Genomic DNA, 19,352 nt, shown 5'->3' on the forward strand with positions numbered 1-19,352 from the left:
AATTTCAAGCCTAAAAATATTTTAACATAATATGACTAGAGAAAAATGGCTCTTTAAAGGGTTAACATGACAATCACTCTTGTGTTTCGCATTAAAGCATCTATCTGCACACTAGTATTTCCTCTTTTAACACATGATAAGAGGAAAGAAAATGACTCAAAATTATAACTACAAATGTAAACAAAAAATCCACTTCATATTTGGTGGAGAACGTTAATGGCAGACTAATCGACGAAAGCATTGCGGATGAAACTTAAATGCCATGCGCAGAAGTTCATGACATGTGACTTTTACGTCACATGAATTGACCCCATTGCATCTCAAAACTCTTCATTGAAAATTGAAAAAATACCAGTTTTTTGCTCTAATTACAAATTATATTGTGATGTTTCAACTAAAACTAAAAGACCATTTATTCCAGTCAACTTCAGGAAAATAGTATTCCATAGTATTCACGATCTATCACATCCCGGAATTAAAGCAACTGTGAGATTCGCTTCACCGGAATTTGTTTGGCCATCCATCAACAAGGATATTTGCAATTGGACAAAAAGTTGCGTAAAATGCCAAAAATCCAAAATAACTAAACATGTCCATACTCCATTACAAAGTTATCCTACAGTAAGCCAACGATTTCAAGAAATTAACCTAGATCTCATTGGTCCTTTGTCACCATCGGAACGATTTCGGTATTATCTTAAAATAATTGACCGCTACACACGATAGGCAGAGGCTATACCTCTACCTGACATCCGTGCAGAAACTTTAGCTGATGCTTTATTAAAAAATTGGATCGCCCGTTATCGCATTCCAACCTGTAATTACAACAGACCAAGGTACTCAATTTGAATCTCAACTATTCGAAGAACTTTCAAAATTTTTTGGTTTTAAAAGAAATAGAACAACCGCATATCATCCACAAGCTAATGGTTGTTTCGAGCGTTAACATCGTACACTGAAACCCTGTACCATGTGCCATGAGAACCAAAGTTGGACGAAATCACTTCCAATTATTCAACTTGGTTTACGACACAGTGTGGCTTGATGATTTTCACGCCACACCGGCAGAACTCCTGTACGGGGAAAATATAAAACTACCATGCGATTTTCTTCAGAATTCAAGCTTTCAACCACAATCGGAATTTATCCAGAATTAAAAAAGCACCATAGAAAACTTAAAACCTGTTCCCTTTCATAATCATTCAAGCCAAAGAAACATTTGTTTTCAAGGACTTAAAAACTTGTTCACATGTATTTGCCCGTACTGATATTTCTCGTCGTAATTTGCAACAGCCTTATCACGGACCATACAAAGTTGAAAGGAAAACAGATAAAGTTGTCACTTTAAAAATAAATCAAGAAGAAGTCAACGTTTCTGTAGACAGAATAAAGCACTATTTTTCTGACAATTACACAGAACCTGATTTGATTTCCAAAATTCCAGCAACTGTTAAAAAGAATTCAGTAGCTGTATCACACACTGCAAATTCAGAAACTTTTTTGACCAAGTAAGTCACCAGCGACAAAAGATTGAGATTTGCTGCTCCAAAACTAGTGACAAGATCTGGACGTCCAGTCCACATTCCATCTCGTTACAACTGACGTTTCTTCATCGTTCGAGTAGCTCACTAGGGGTGGGGGGAGTATTGTGGTGCAACGAAGCAAAAATAAACTCACGCGCAACTTACAACAATTTGTTCTTGAACTTAGAAGTTGTGTGAAAACTCAACTCTGCTTATGTTGATTTACGTGCGTTCGAAGGCGGCATCATGGCATAGGGGTAGCGCTTCTTCCCTGTGACCTGGGTGACTCGGGTTCGAATCCCGGTTCAGGCATGGTTGTTCTTCTTCTGTGTTCTATGTGTGAAGGTGCCCCCGTGTAAAAAAGGGTTGTGTAAGCGAATGTGGGAGTTTCATCTTCATATGAGCTAGAAGTCAGACTTCTGCCCTCGGGTGCTCAGGGGTCTTTACCCTTAGAAGATACTGCACCCTCTTTCCGTGGTAACAGGACATCATCACATGCGTTCAAAAGATTTGAAATACGCATTAGAGTTACCTTTGTTAATCTACGATCGTTATATTTAAATGTTAAAAATGTAAATTAATTGTAAATGTTTATGTCGTCTCACTTTGGATTGAATTATCTTAACAAGAACACACTTAAATGTATGACAGCACGACTTCTCCAGTTTCGCCTTAGTCATCACAGTTTCGAGATACTCTTCTGTTTCTCTGTACACTCATTTGTTGAGGAGACTGGATGCCGGAGTTTCCTTTAGCGATGATTCAAATTGACGAAGCTTTAAATACTGATGCGATTCGTTTCTTGTTTTGTCGCATTTTTATTCGTTGATCCGGTTGTTGTCTCCATGCCTTCGATGATTCGGTTTCTTCTGCTTCCCCCCCCCCAAGACCAGGGTCGTTCGGCCGATGAGTTTTACGTTAATTACAAATGAATTACTAAAGGAAAATTCTTAACTTCTTTTTTTAAAACTAGTTTTAAGATAGAGAAAGCCTAAAATTTCAACTCGGCAAAAAAAAAAAAAAAAAAAAAAAAAAAAAAAAAAAAAAAAAAAATCAAATTCAAAATCCCGGGGCCGTGTCCCTCAGTTTGTAGAACTGGGTGGGACAAAATGCGCATTTAATCCCATTTGGATCAGTGTCTAGGGTACTGATTAAGGAAAGAAATAATGTTTAAAGAAAACAGATAATTTATTTAGAGTAAACAAAATTAACAGGACATTAACAATTAAGACAGGAAAGGTTAATTACATTAATGTTAGAAGTTAAAATACTTAGATGGCACCAAAGGGCGAAGCCTAACAAATTGTTTGCACATAGCAAAACAAACTGCCGCTGTAGCTTGAGATTATTAAACACTCATCATTAACGGAGACGAAGAACCCTCCTCTCTCTTTTTCGAGCGAAAGCCAACAGCTCGCTTTTTACTCCAACTTTACTTACTTTTGGATTAGTAGAACCCATGGTGCCATCTATTATAATACAATAAAACTAAATTGAAATCTGGGTGTGTTCGGTATAACAGTGGAATGGTAATGACCACTGATTAAATCACTACATTTATCATTGGCAATTTATTTAAAATATCACTTTTATTTTTAAGAGAGCTTGAAAATAAGCCATAAATCTGCTTTTAAAAAATCGGGCAATCATTCAGAGTAGCTGAATTTTCTTGCTAACCAGATACAGAAAATTTAATTATGCAAATATCAAATAGTTTCAATCATGGAAAAATAGTAATTATGGTGTTTATATCCATTTAATAATATCACAAATGAAATTTGTTTGAAGCATTGAATATCTGCAGAAACTTGTTTAAAAAAACAAATAAATATTTTTCTGTGGAGACTTGAGTGCAAAAGAAATCTTGTTTCAATGTTCGGCTTGTCTCATTGTACTTCTTCTTCCTTTCTGTGGCGAAAGAAAGGAAGAAGAAGTACAATGAAACAAGCCGAACATTGCTTCTAGCGATTGTCATTATCTTGCTCGGAGAGGTTCCAAACTTCATTTGAGAGAAACTTGAGGGAGCTCCGATCTGACTCTTTGTGAAATGGGGAACTGTGTGCATGTGATCAATAGATTCCGAAGCCCGCCGCAACCATTTGTGGGAGGTCTGTTCCAGGAACGTACATCAATGTGTAAGGGACTTTCCCTATGCATGATTGCATTCTTGTTTAGGGAGTTTCCATTGAACAGATCGTATCAATTGTCACTTTCAATTGTGATCCAAGACATGTAATCGAAATATCACCAGTAAGATCGTATCAAGGATTTGAATCACACACCCTCTTTGAAAAGTATGATCACTGGTATTTATGACTTTCTGATATTGATTACGTAATAACTGCTAGTAAAATATCCGTCATCCCTAAAACATATGCATTCCAAATTCATTAAAGTGTTGACGACTGCAACACCTAGAAATCTTTTAGATAATAAGAATAAAAGGTTTAAATTCCTAACATTTGACCACATTTGGGTGCAGTATCATCAAAATGATGTTTCACCTATTTCTCTAAATTTTTAAAATATACAATGACTCAACTGAGATTTACAAGATTTATTTCATAACTTTACTTATATTTATACATAATGCCATGCGCAGAAGTTGATGACATGTGACTTTTCCGTCACATGAATTGACCCCATTTGGATTTTATTGTAGCAATATTCATAGAGAAGACAAAATGTCAGTGAAGAATTTTATTCTGTTCCCTTTTTCCTAGGTTTATTGGGTCGAATTTCTAATAATTCGTCCTGGAAAATATTAGAGAAAGCATGCACATTCTAGGATTCCCTTTTATCTTAAATATGAGGTGTCCATATACCATGGGATAAGCTGGCAACTTCACCAGTTATCTCCAAATCTAAGGTACCTCCTATTTAATTTGAATCTTTTTGTTTACTAATGAGAAAAACCTGTTAGGAAATAGATGAACATTATTTTTAACAATGTCTAGGTCTAAGAAGTAATGGAATATTATTGATCGCTAAGAAAACACGGTATGATTCACCACTGATATACAGATTTATTTGAAAACTGCGCAAAATTACTGGCCAGGTTGCTTTCCGTCATATAATTATGATGATGCAGTCTGTTCATTTTATTAATCGGAGAAATAATTTCTATAAAAGCAGGTCTTTCCGTTATATGTAAGTTAAACCATTCTTTATTTATTTGCTATTTGAAATTAATAGCATTATTGTAATAAAATATACCATTCTAGTATTTTGAATGAAAGCCGACAACAAAATGAGAACAGAAATGCGAAATGCATTGAAATGAAATGAAAACAATTATTCTTTTCATTCCTAGCAATAAACTTCTCTTTTTGTCTAATGGTATTTGTTGTTCTACATCCTTCAACCTGTCTCGCTAAAAAAACTTTTGTGAGGAGATTGTTTAAAAAAGATTTTCATTTCTTTTTTAGCGTTAAATGAATTGCGTTTGTAATTTTTTATGTCTAAATGACGTAAGAGCTTAAAAATGGAATTTATTCAGGATCTAGAAAACGAGACAGACAATGATGTTTTGATTTCCGTGCCTTTGAGTGATGAGTTAAAGTTATGTAGTGATATTATGTTAGTAAAACACAATTTAAGCAATGAAACCCATTCGAAAGATCTTAATTCAGGTGATAGTTGTGCATTGAATCAAACTTCTGACGATGCCGTACCATGTTCGAGTAAATCAGAAAGATTCTGCATATCAAAAGAATCCATATCTTGTGTCCCTGAAGCAGATCAAGAGAAAGAATTGTTAGATCTTGGTGTCAGTGTATATGACCAAATTCAGTTTGAAACTGAAGTTATTGCCCAAGTTGACAAAGCTTTGAAAGATCAAGAAGAACGTAAACGATTGGAAGATACGAGGAAGGAACTGCATACTGTGGAAGAAGATTTAAGGTAAATTAATTTTAGATTGATGAATTATAAGTCACTCATTGAATTGAAATAATCTCACTGCTATCTCAAATGTAATAAAAGAACCTCATTAAGTGAATTTAGAAAAAAATATATATTAGAAAGAATTTTGACTCTCAACTTATGGCATTAAGAGCAAAATTATTTTATACTTGAGCTTTAAGATTAATGTAGTTAGATGTTATTTTGTATTTTTTATTCTATTTCATGTTTTATTACTATTTTATATTTGTTGAGTACTCTAATTTATGACCCATTAACTTTAATAAATTGTTGCATTTAGGAATTTAACTATGGGATATTTGCTTCTCTTGCATTGCACTATCCTTATATGTTGATATCCTTTACTATTTTTCAGATTTAAGATTGTATTTATATTTTATATTTATTAAAAATTGCAAGGTCTATATTTTTATATTGGATGAGGTACATACCTAGTAATTTTCACATTGCTTCAAAAGTGAAATATTAATAAATCAAATCAATGATTCAGGAATATTGTCAGGTTTGTGATTTATTTCCGAAATAACATGTTACTTTAATATAATCTTTCCTTATTTTCAGTTTCCAGTTTATTAAAGTAATCAAGTTAAGCTTAGTTAGAATAATGTCCCAATTTTAATTTATATAAGGACTATTTGAGGTTGTCCTTATAATTTTAAATCATTGTCAGATAATGAAAGCAACATCTGAATTATTATTTCTCTTTTCTTTCATACTACACTATCAAAAGAACATTTTACGTGATCAGATTTGATATGCACCCAGCTTACTTACATGGTGGTTTTAGTGGAATCTGCAAACATGGCTGTATGGTAATCCCAGAGAAAGCTAACTTCAGTGAATGTAGAAAGTGTTGATACAGTATAAGTTATGATCTAAAATAAACTCGCTTTTAAAATCTATTTAAATTCTTAATTGAATCATTCAATTTTGGTAATAAATATACTTTATGTGAAAATAAATACTTAATATGTTATAAAATTAATTTTTTAAAAAAAATCAATGCATCATTTTGTAAAAGGTATTTGAATGATACACATAATGTTGTACATTTCCTGAAATATTTTTCAATTAGCACTTTGTAGAGTATTCTTTAGAAAGCATAACTACTTTTAGTCTACCTAGCTTTTATCCAGTCTAATTTGTTGTTTTCGAGGTTTTCATTCCTGCTTAAAAGTAAAACATTTTTATTGGAAATTTTCTTCAATTTAACATTTTAATCAGATTAAATTAACATTTTTCATTCAAATTAAAATTTTTTCAGTGGGATTGAGGTCCAATAACTGAGGAAGAAACCCTACAAGAATAACGTAGCCATTTGGCTACACACATTCTTTCTCCTACAGCAGATTCGATAAATCTTTCCAAATGGCAACATTATATAGCAAGTATGGGAAAAATCTGGATTCCTGTCAGTAGCATTTAAATTCAGTAATAGTTGACAATAGCAGTTCTATTTTGAGTAATGTGTCAGTAGCTGCAGAAATGCTAGTTAGAAGCAGAGATTGTCATACTAAAATGAAAAAATTTATCAAAATAATAATTTTTTCTTGTTGAAAATATTTTTATTGAAAGACCTATTATTTATTTATATATATATTATATATTTGGTTTTCTTTGATTTCATAGTTAATTACATGGCGGGTGAAGTTCATTAGTAGCTGTTTGGAAACAACATGCAGATACAAATAAAAACATATTCTCTTAGATAGCTTGATTGGAAGGTACAAAATAGTTATGAGAAGTAAAAAAATAGGTATTTTTGTATATTTTATCATTTAGTTGACCTTGCTATCGTAAATCCTTGTTTATTGTCCAAATGTATGAAGGAGTAACTTGGAAGCACAGGTGTTGAAATGAAGCTTTTACAATTTAGACAAAATTTGGCTGACTCCATGTGCTCTTATTGTCCATCTTGATAAGCAAAATGAGGTCTTCTCTCAACTGGATAGGAGAAAGAGCCAGCACCAAGAAAGGGGAAATCTTTCTCTCCAAGAAACCCACCAGCAACTGTTCTGTCTGATAGAACTGACCATTTGCCAGAACATATTAAGAACAAGCTGCATTGTAAAATGTCATTTTGCAAAAAGTTTTACTAGAATCAAATGCACCAAATGCAATATTCCTTTTTGCTTGAATAAGAATAACAATTGTTTAAAAAATTATCATTTAAAGTGGATTTCAAACAAAGGTCTAGTGGGAGGGGGCAAGATAAATCCAACAGGGGCAAGCACAATGCTCTAATTTGGCTTCAAAATAACTCATAATAATTAGTTTTTACATTGAATTAAAAAGAAAATTAAATATTATTTAGCTTTTTTTAAAATTCAGATACTAGTCCTTTCTTTTAATGACCATCAAAAAATTGTCAATATTTCAGTCTATTTTTTATGAGACTCACGAGATTTAATTGCACTGATTGCATACAAAGGGGCATTGAATAACTAAATTTTTAATTTTAAATATGCAATCAAGCGAAAGTATTAAATAATTTAAAATGCAAAAATTACTTGAAGATGCATTATTACCTCTAATGCCCTAAAATTATTCTAGGGATTAAAATAATAATTGTTCCAAATGGGCTAAGGTGTATCATATAATTAGGAAGTTAAGTAAATTCATATATAAAGGGGTTAATGCATTATATAAATATTCTATGAAAAACTCTTAATCATTGTTGTATCGACATCTTAATTCAAAGTCTATTAAAAATTTAGAAGTACCTGAAAGGATAATTTTTGCCTTGAAGGTAAATGAAAAAGAACATTTTAAAAAATATGTTCCCTGATTACGTAGTTATAATACTGAATGCAGAATCTCAAGAATTAGGTAGTAATTTATTTAACAAATTTAGTGAGTACTTGGATAGCTCTTTTAGTGTAGCTAAAAAGCTATCCATTTTTTTTATTTTTTGCACATTATTTATTCTTTGTTGTTAATTGCAGTTGGTAATATTTCTTTACAATAATAATTGCAGCCTGTTAAATTAGATTGAAATAAAAAAAAAGGATATTTTACTGTTAAATAAACTTAATTTACAATTATACAATTCACTTATTCCAGTGATTTATAATTAATTCACATCATTTGACTACAGTAAAGCAACTTTTCTTAACATGCATATTGCCCAAGAGTGTCAAGGGAAAAGTGTTGTATTAAATTTAGTTTAATCATTAACTATATTTTAGTATGAGCATTCATAGAGTGAAATAAATAAAATAAATTTACTGATTCATTACCGAGGAAGGAAAAATTAGAGGAATCAAATGACAATTAATTTTAGAACTATTATTCATTGAATTCTGAAATAAGGAAAGCAATTCCATCAACCTCTTCATGTATAATGTAAAAGAATATTTCCCTAATAATTTCACTGAAAGGTAATCGAAATACTGGATGAATTTTTTTTTATATGTAATCTGTAATAACATCTTAGCTGAAAGACAAAGATTAGTCAACAAAAATATGACGTCTTATTCACTTGCCAGCTTATTGATTACTCCGCTAAATATAGTGCAAATTATAAGCTGAATGAATGACATTTAAATAAGGTGTCTGAAAATTTGAAAACTTAACATTGTTGACATCCATTTCATTTAATTCATAGTCAGCTGTCCAAAACTTGTTGGCAGAGTGCAATATTTCAGTCACCTTTCAGATATGTTTCCAAAACTAGTGCAAATTATAAGCTTGATGAACGACATCTCAATCAAATGTCTGAAAATCTGTGGACTTAACATCTTCTTCATCCATTGCATTATGTTTATAGTCAGCCAACCAAAATTATTGACAAAATGTGCTGTCACTTTGTCGGTTATATTACCAAAACTATTGCAAATTCTAAACTGAATTAATGACATTTGAATCAAATGCCTGAAATTCTCTGGTCTTAAAATCTTCAACATCCATCACATTCATTTCTTAGTCAGTTGATCAATAATTGTCCATAAAATGCACATCTTATTGACCTGCCACTATATCAATTGTTTTTCGAAGTATAGTCAAACTGCTTTAACTGTTACTTGGATATTTTGACTGTTTACAATATATTAACATTAAAGTGGCTTTCAGATTATCACATTCGATAATGTGCAGCTCTCATCCTGGTGAAGATTTTAGCTGATGAAATTTTCAATCTCTCGCTGATGGGGGGGGGAGCAAGTGGTTGCTGACAGGTGGGCAATTGCCCCCCTGCTAACACTGACCTCTGATTTGAAAAATTTTATGTTCTTTAATTTCTATGTAAAGCTGCATTATCTAAAGTACTGTTCTGATTTATGTAACAATAAAATTGTCTGTTCTGATTTAAACTTCAAAACTATTTTGAATTATATTAAAAAGATTATGCTATTACTATAATTAAATCTCATATTATATTTTGACGGTTTTAACATATCTTACTGTATAACATAAAATAATAGACATATAAAAGTTATGTATAATAAATCTATACTATAAAATTTCATAAAAAAGCATATATACATATATATATATATATATATATATATATATATATATATATATATATATATATATATATATATATATATATATATATATATATATATATAAACAATTTTTGAAGCAACATAGTCATAGCCGAAGTCAGAGAGAAGACACTTTGAATTTTTAACTTTGTTTTATTTCCATCCCGGGAGGCATGATTTCTGAACAAGCAGAAGCGACAAGAACACACAACACAGAATGACACAGAACAAAATGAAAAAATCTTAAAGACAGGGAAAATAGTTTTCCCAGTACTTATATACTATTTGATTTTGATAGGGATTTCTCTACATGTGCCGACCTGGGTAAGGGAATCATAGGGATCTTTAATTTTTTATCCCTTCACTCGGAGCATGTGAAAGTGCAACTTTAAGCATTTTCCTGTGTTTCTGTTGAATTAATTAAATAGAAAAGTGGAATGGAATCGGGAAATAAGAGAGCATTTTAGAATAAAGTTAATATGGACTAAATTAAGACAAAACTTTAGAAATTAATTAAGTTTAAATTAGATTTTAAAATATCATTACATCTATATATATATTTACACAACATTTAGAAAGTTAATTAATAGGCACAAAACAGTTATTCTGCATGGTGTAACCTATTAATACAGTTATTTTTATATCAAAAACTCATAGTAAAACATTTAGTTTATTTTTTTAAGTAATTTCTTTGTTGATGTACACTGTTATAGAAAGAAAAAATATTTTTTTCAGATGGATTTTTTAAAATAAATCATGCATTGTAGGGTTAATAAATTTCGGAATATTTTATAACATCCTGGTTTGTTTGGAATGTTTTTTATATATTTACAGCTGGGTCATTATCATGTTTGAAAACACAATTATTGATTAAATACATTTTTTTTGTATGAGAGTGTGAATTATTTTCAAAATTTTACTGTACAGTTGGAGATATATTTTTAAATTACCAGAACCACTTGTCAGATTAAAAAAAAAAAAAAACTTTCATGTATGTTTATTAGCAGTGCATTCTTTAATTTCCTGTCCTTTACGCTATTCACCTTCCATCTAATCCAAAAATATTTCATTTACTGTTATTTAACAAAGTAACAATTTCAAGAACTATACAATTTATTAATTTCTTAGTGAAGATAATTGTTATTTTCAATTGCTTTCATTTACAAACAAAAAGAAAAATTTTCTTCCAACATGACCAATGAAACTGAAACTGTTCTTATGGACATGTTTTGTCTTCTATTTTTGAATTCTCCTGTCAGCTTAAGAACATTATGGTATCTGTCATTTATAAACATGCAAGAAATGATTTATCAACATACCTAAAGTCAACTGAGAAGAGCATCATTTTGCTCTGTTTTAGAAGTTTTTAACTTTTGACTACAAATTGTACGCAATCTGTAGATTAAAGCTGAAATTTCACTATACAATTAATTGCCTTTATAAGATTTGTATATAGTTCTTACTAAGGAAAACCATCTTTTTTTCCTTTTGGACCATATTAAAATTTTTATACTTTTCATTACATTTAAAATTAAAGTTAACAACAAAAGACTGACTTTGACCAGTTAGAAACTGCTAACAAAAATTTGCAATTGTTTCAATACACAAGTATTTGTTACTCTTCAATAATTCTTCAGTTTTCAGTATAATGGAAAAGTATTCCAGTATTTTTACTGATTTCTGTCCATGATTCGTATTTGAAAAGCAGTTTTTTATTAGTTATTGTCATTTGAAGACATTTTTATTGCTTTAGCACAAACTAAAAGAAATGTAGTTTCTTTCACAAAACCATTCTGATTAAAGTAGTTTTTCACTCATTATGTTTTAAAGTATGGGAAAAGCTATGAAGTATTTTTTGCACCCAGTAAAATCAGTATAATATTAAGTTAAAATGTACTAAATATGATTGTAATATATTTTAGAGTCATTGCTGTATTTGAACTAAGTTTTGTTCAGTTTCTAAGACAATCATCATAATTAATTATCTATCACGATCATTGAATTATTAGCCATTGATAGATTTAATTGTTTAACAATAATTAATGGTATGCTGCAATAGGAAATCCTGTATCTAAAGTAAAATCAAGCTCTTTCTATCATTTTCTAAAGCAGAAAAACACTTTTTTTAAAAATCAACAGTAGTGATACAGATAGATATTCTTGTACATGCTGGTAGTTTACATGACTTTGAATAAAAATATTCAGTTATCACCTGTACCATTAACGGAATTTCAAAAGCTTTTTTTCTGTTAAATATAGTTTTAACAACTTGTTGTTGTTGGACAACTTTGTCCAACTTGCTGTATAAATTCTATACTGGTGGGCCAGTTTCTCTTTCAAGTGAAAAATGCAGAATGTAAAATGAGTTATTACCAAACATGTCCTTACCTTACAACCTGCACCCATCATTTGAAGCTGAAACTGGCAAATTAGTATAGAATTTTCATGGTCGTTTGGGCCAGTTTAGTAATGAAAGGGTTAACACAGCATTTATAATTTTCTGAAAGAATGACTTTGAAATACAATAACCTTATGAACAAAAATGTCAGGATGGCTGGATGATAGCTACTTTAAACATTTTTATAAAAATGGAATTGATATCATTGGTTTTTTTTCTTTCTGTGATATTATAATTGTTCTTTGAGCTTGAATCAATTAACTCTACTTGCAACACCATAATGCTTTCATTGCAGAAGAATTATAATGATAATATGGTTTTTAAAAATGAGTAATGCTATGGTTATCATAACTTTATTGTTTGGTCTTCTTTATGAATAATAGCAAATCTGCTGCCAATTCCATTGAAATCAAAATAAATAGATTTTTGAATTTAATTTTTTTATCTTTGAATGAATTTTATTTTTTATCTTTTAATTTTTGAATGAAGTTTAAAGATTTGTTCACTCAAAATATGGCTTTTCTATTGATATCTCACTCGTGCATGAATTTTTTAAAGTATAGAGTTTGAATATATCAGTAATAACAAATCAGTTTTCATACGTCATCAATAATAACATATATCAGTTAACATATCAGAATTTCTTGAACATTATGTAAATTTTTTACTTACCTTTGTGTCTTTTGAGAATTATAAATTCAAAATTATAGATTTCCAATAATTTATAGTATTATAATGAGGGTAATTGGCATTCTAAAGAATATATCATATCTATTCAGGCATATAATTTTTACTTAACTTAAATTTTAATTATTAGAAATTTTATGTGGACATGTGTGATCCTAATGTTTACAAAAGGAAATATAATGAATAATATAATGTCCATAATAACTTTTTGGGAAAATTATTTTCTAAAGATGTAACTTGGCTAAAAATAGCTGTCAGATAATTCAAAACTATACCTCTTAACTCTGTGACTCCTAATTTGGTTCAGATGGCTTGTTATACAAACTGCTATATGTTAAATTGGGAAAGAATTAGGTGGCCAGAAATTAGGTGAGAAAATTTCCTCTTAGGTATTCACTAGTTTGACCTTATTATCACTAGTGTTATTATTTTCAACAATATATGAAGACATATAATTATTATTGGTATGCAAGTTGGTAATAATTTTTCCATTTTGAAATATTTTATTTTTATCACAATCCATAATTAATTTATATAAACTACATGGAAGTCCTAAAATGATATACGGTAAAGGATTGTCCATAATATATAATATGATTTTCTTATTTATTTGGCCAATTTTTAAATATATGTCACAAATTTGGGTTAATTGGAACGTTCCATGTGCTTTTTGACTCTAATAGGCTTTACATTTTTTCTTGTCAAGTTAATTTTTTTTACAATATCTGCAGATATAATTGAAAGAGTGGATCCTGTGTCAATAACAATATTTACATTACTATGAGGGTTATAAACATTGTCGAAGTTAGCTAGACTTGGTAAAGTTGAGATGTATCTGGACACTAATAATTGTAACTGTACTGGGCCAGGGGCCTCATTAGGAGAATTTTGTCTCGTTCCAGGATTTTGAGAACAGCCAAGAGGGACTTCTGTGCAAGAGGAAGTCAAATTGGTTGTTATTGGAACATTTGCAATAATTTGGGGTTGATGAAAAGGACATACTTGTGTCCAATGATAAACATTTAGAAAACTTTTTGTGTACAAATTCTGCATGGAGAAAATGGTAATCTTTGTTGGTAATGCAAATTATGACCATAGTTATTGAAATTATTGGGACATGGCCTTATTGAATTCTGATAATTTTGTCTAAAATTATGCCTAGGTGTAAAAAGTGCTGGTTGCCTTACTCTGATTTTGGTTTCATTACATCTGCCTGGGTTTGGTTCTGAAGATTCTTCCATTTTTAATAGTTTAGTCATTATTGTAAGCCATTCTGTAGGGGTACAAGAAACTTTTATGCTTACTAATTGTTTTAGTTGAGTTGGAAGTCCATCAGTAAGACCTTCTAAAATCAGTTGTGGATTAAGGCCTCACTGCCTGCCATAATTTAACTTTTGATGGAAATAATCAACTAATTTAGCATTTTTTGAATCAAATTTCAGTTGTTAAAAGTCAGAAAAATTAACAATATTGGGTTGAATAAACTGTTCAGTTAATCTATCTATACTTATATATGAAGCTCAATGTGTGTTTGTGTGTGTGTGTTGGCGCTCTACAGAAAAGACCATTTGACCTACAGCTACCAAATTTGGTACATATATACCTTAGAGGTCGGGAATGTGCACCTGGGGTTCCTTTTTTTGAATTTTTAATTAGAATTTTAATTATTAATTAAAAACTAACTTTCCCGCCAAAAAATCTTTTTATTTTCCCCAACGCCAAATGAGTAAGGCTTCAGTTTTTTCCCCAACAGTAATGAGGCTAGGGTTAACATTTTTTGCCGATTATTTCAAACGATTCTGTTTATTTTTTTTAATGTTTTATGCATTTAAAATTAAACATTGTTAATTAATCAATCTTACAGATTCATTCTGAAGTACTTTTGAATTGAAATAACACCGAATAAAGGAAATTAAATATTTCTAATCTGCATAGCGTTACCCCAACTGGCGTAGAAAAATTCACGCATTTGTGTTACCGTAACTGGCGTTGAAAATTCACGCATGCGCATTGTCTTCTGATTGTTGACAATATTATCAACGGATGATTCTTGATTTAAATTATTTTTAGGTTAGTTGCATGCTTTTGTAATTAAATTGTATTTATGTTAGTTGTATATTTTTTGTATATGCTTATAGTTTTAAGTACATCGTTTTTTAAGTAGTTTTTTAAAACCTGTTTTCGACCTATTATTTTAAACGATTCATTTTATTTTGTTAGTGTTTGATGCATTTAAAATGAAACATTGTTAATGAATCGATCTGTTCATGATGAATCTGAGAAAATTTTATTGACAAATTCTTGAGATATTACATAATTTAAGAAAGATATTCTTTAGTGCCCATAAAGTTTAAACGCTCAGTGACTCTGTTATCAGTAACATTATTATAAAAAAATGCTTTGTTTCAGTAAAAAATATTATTATATTAATTGCAGATTAATTCTTTCCACTCTAATTTAAAGCATAAATTCTACGAGAGCTAACAGAAAATTAAAGAGATACATATTACGTTATGACTGAAGGTCTTTATAATATTATGAGTGAATTATATGACTATCAAAATTTGAAGTTTTAAAATATTTTGATGAAGAATCTATTAAAGTAGGAATTGCGTAAAATATTTAATTATTAAAATTTAAACGAATATTAAGTTGGCGAACCGACTGGTCGCCAAAGGCGGCTAGTACTTATATAAAGCTCAATGTGTGTGTGTGTGTTGGTGCTCTACAGGCCAGATCGTTCGACCTACAGCTACCAAATTTGGCACATGCATACCTTGGAGGTCGGGAATGTGCACCTGGGGTCCCTTTTTTTAAAAAAATTTTAATTATTAATTAAAAACTAACTTTCCCGCCAAAAAAATCTTGTTATTTTCACCACTTCCAAATGAGTAAGACTTCAGTTTTTTTTTTTTTTTTTTTTTTTTTCCCCACGCTAATGAGGCTAGGGTTAAGATTTTTCGGCCGATTATTTCAAACGATTCTGTTTATTTTCTTTATGTTTGATGCATTTAAAATTAAACATTGTTAATTAATCGATGTTTGAGATTCATTCTGAGGTACTTTTGAATTAAAATAAAACAGAATAAAGGAAATTAAAATTTTCTGATCTGCATAGCGTTACCCCTACTGGCGTAGAAAAATTCACGCATTTGCGTTACCGTAATTGGCGTTCAAAATTCACGCATGCGCATTATGTTCTGATTGTTGACAACTATTTTCAACGGATGCGGACTGATTTAAATTAATTTTAGGTTAGTTATATGCTTTTGTAATTAAATTGTATTTATGTTAGTTACATATTTTTTGTATATGCTTATAGTTTTAAGTACATCGTTTTTAAGTAGTTTTTTTTAACCTGTTTTCGACCTATTATTTTAAACGATTTTGTTTATTTTCTTAGTGTTTGATGCATTTAAAATTAAACATTGTTAATTTATCGATGTGCTCATGATGAATCTGAGAAAATTTTGATGACAAATTATTGAGATATATTTCATAAATTAAGAAAAATATTCTTTAGAGCCCATAAGTTTAAACGGTCAGTGACTCTGTTTTCAGTAATCATATTATTAAAAAAATGCTTTATTTCAGTAAAAGTTATTATTATATTAATTGCAGATTAACCCTTTCCACTTTAATTTAAAGCATAAATTCTACGTGAGCTAACAGAAAATTGGAGAGATACATATTACATTATGACTGAAGGCCATTATAATATTATGAGTGAATTATATGACTATCAAAATTTGAAGTTTTAAAACATTGTGATGAAGAAGCTATTAAAGTAGGAATTGCATAAAATAATTAATTATTAAAATTTTAACGAATATTAAGTTGGCGAACCGGCTGGTCGCCAAAGGCCGCTAGTATATAATATAAATCACCAAAATTATCAATATTTAAACAACTATTTATATGATGTGTTAAAGCTGATCCTTTTAGAAATTTAGTATTATTTTTAATTTTCCACAAATCAGTTTTGTTATTTTCTTGACAAATTTTGTTGAAATATCCGAACCATAAATCCATTTTCATCCTATTTTCGGGATCAAAAGGGACTATGGAGGGTTCTTGGGCTTTTTGATTATTTTCTTCTTTATCAGTTTTATATTCTGAAGTTTGAGAATTAGGCTTGGTCAGTCATTTTTCCAGATCTTAACAACATTAAAGTATATCCCAAATAAGAAACATCATAAATTTATGCATAAAATTTTAAAAATAGATTTGATAAAAGATTAAAAATTCAATACTTTAAATAATACTGCAAAAATATAATTTACAATAATTCTAAAATTCAAAAATGAAAATCAAAAGAAAAGAAAAACACACAATATAAATCTTGATTTTCACCCGTTGAGCCAGGAAACACTAAACACTTTTTTGAGAAATCGTCACTTTTTTTAATTAATCACAAAAATGCAATTTTGAGTACTGATACTGGAGACTACGGCAGGTGACTATTATTTTGGTGATAGTAATATAACAAGGAAATGATGTCGAGAGCGGGATTATTCAGCATAGGTTAGGAGCCAGAAATTTTTTTATGATGACAATGAGCCCCAACTCCTTGAAGCTATAAGGAGCACTCACATGACGATATGGAGCACAAACACAAGGATATCAATTGAACAACAAAGCCGGAATGTCGAATTAGGTCACGGATTCGAAACGGTACCATCGACGATGCGGTAACATGACGGAATGCAAGGGATATTGCACCGGTTGACATGGAATTTCATCATGGACGTAGCCGGCTTAGCTTACCCATCGGAGACAGCGTGACGGTCGGAGCAAATGGCCACAGCAGTACCGAACAATCTTCGATGCACGGCGAGCTACGGAGACGCAATGCAACGACGAAGTCACACCCGTGGATTTTATTTTAATTCTTTTAGTTCATTTCATAATTTTTCACAGGAAACTATCCTTGTCGACTCTTTAATATGTAAGCATTATTTTATGTAAAGCAGAATGTAGTTTCGAAGACAGTGAAGAAACTTTCAATTTCGTGACGTTTTATTTCATCTTGGGGAAGCACGCAGTATTTACAGCAGAAGCGACGAGCAGCACACAACACAGATCGACACAGAAAGGAATGAGGAAAAAGTTCTTGAACATTTTATCCCTGGTCTTATATAACCTGAGATTTTGATAGGGAAAATATTTCTTTACAGTGCTAATATATAATGAGATTTCGATAGGGATTTTCGCTACACGCGCCGACAATGCAGGGGAAACACAGGGAGGTTTTAAAAAAGAATTTGTCTCGTCAGCGATATTTTGTCCCTTCACACGGAGTGTTTGAAAGTTAGGCTTTTAGGCGATTCAGCAATTTTACCAAGCTCTCTTGAATTAATTACGTAGAGAAAATGGAATTAGATCACGAAATTAGAGAATGAAGTTACTATGGGCTAAATTAAGATTAAATCTCAGAATTAATTAAATAGAAATTAGAATTAAAATATCATTACAGACACACACATATATTTTTCCTATTCAATATAACTGTGTTTATGCATTATTTCCTATATAATACACTATATTTATTTTAGTGACAACTATGTCCTCTGTAATGGATATTACTTATGACTTAATTTATAAAGATTTGATAATTTGCATAAAAATCAAATATTTCTAAACATAACAGATGAATCTCACTGAATCATCAAAGAATTTTAAGAAGAACCTTATGTATTGATGCAGCTCTCTACAAGGAAGAAATAGGTCCCTAAAATTCTGTTTGCTTGAAGAACTGTTATGCATGAAAGTAATGGATTTTCATCTTCAAAATTAGTTTATGGTTGTGAATGTGAGAACTCATTATTATATAATCAAAAGATGGGTTCTGAAGATGAAGTAAATAATATTGTTGAATATATAATTATTTATTGTTATGACTACTGATAAATGATTTCTTTTAATTTCAAAGATTTTTTTAGTTTTTATTAATTTTTCTGAATTTCTCATTGGTTTTTATATTATTTTACAGCTAAACATTTGGAACTTGCATTAATATCTAACTTTAATCTTACTTAATGTGTTTTCAAAATGCACATTTGCTTATTTTCTCATTCAAAAAAAAAAAAAGAAAGAAAGAATATGAAAGGTGTGAAATATTGTGAAGTTAATTAGGGGAAAAGTTTAGATATACACAACGTTTTGGTTAAACACAAAAAAAATTACTAAGGTCTGACCCTTGACCTAAATGCGAGTTTTACTACGATTTTCTATGCTGTGTATTATATTATCTAGCAGATATCCCATATATGTCCCATTGGATTAAAATTTGGTGAATATGTTGTCCATTTGCTGAGTACTTACACCCTCAAC

The 19,352-nt window shown here is 30.3% G+C and overlaps 1 protein-coding gene across 2 annotated transcripts in view; it reads left to right on the forward strand.

Moving 5' to 3' along the window:
* The first annotated feature begins 4,799 nt into the window (after window positions 1-4,799).
* The window catches only part of LOC129960511 (DNA excision repair protein ERCC-6-like), a 193,959-nt gene continuing 179,406 nt past the window's right edge, over window positions 4,800-19,352 (forward strand). Inside the window, exon 1 of one of the 2 annotated variants that reach the window (XM_056073988.1) lies at window positions 4,800-5,426. In XM_056073988.1, coding sequence (XP_055929963.1) covers window positions 5,008-5,426 — 419 coding nt within the window. In that variant the 5' untranslated portion in view covers window positions 4,800-5,007. The remainder of the gene's footprint in view (window positions 5,427-19,352) is intronic. The other variant, XM_056073987.1, reaches the window with a different exon arrangement.

This window comes from Argiope bruennichi, chromosome X2, assembly GCF_947563725.1.
Source record: "Argiope bruennichi chromosome X2, qqArgBrue1.1, whole genome shotgun sequence".
Lineage (NCBI taxonomy): Eukaryota > Metazoa > Arthropoda > Arachnida > Araneae > Araneidae > Argiope > Argiope bruennichi.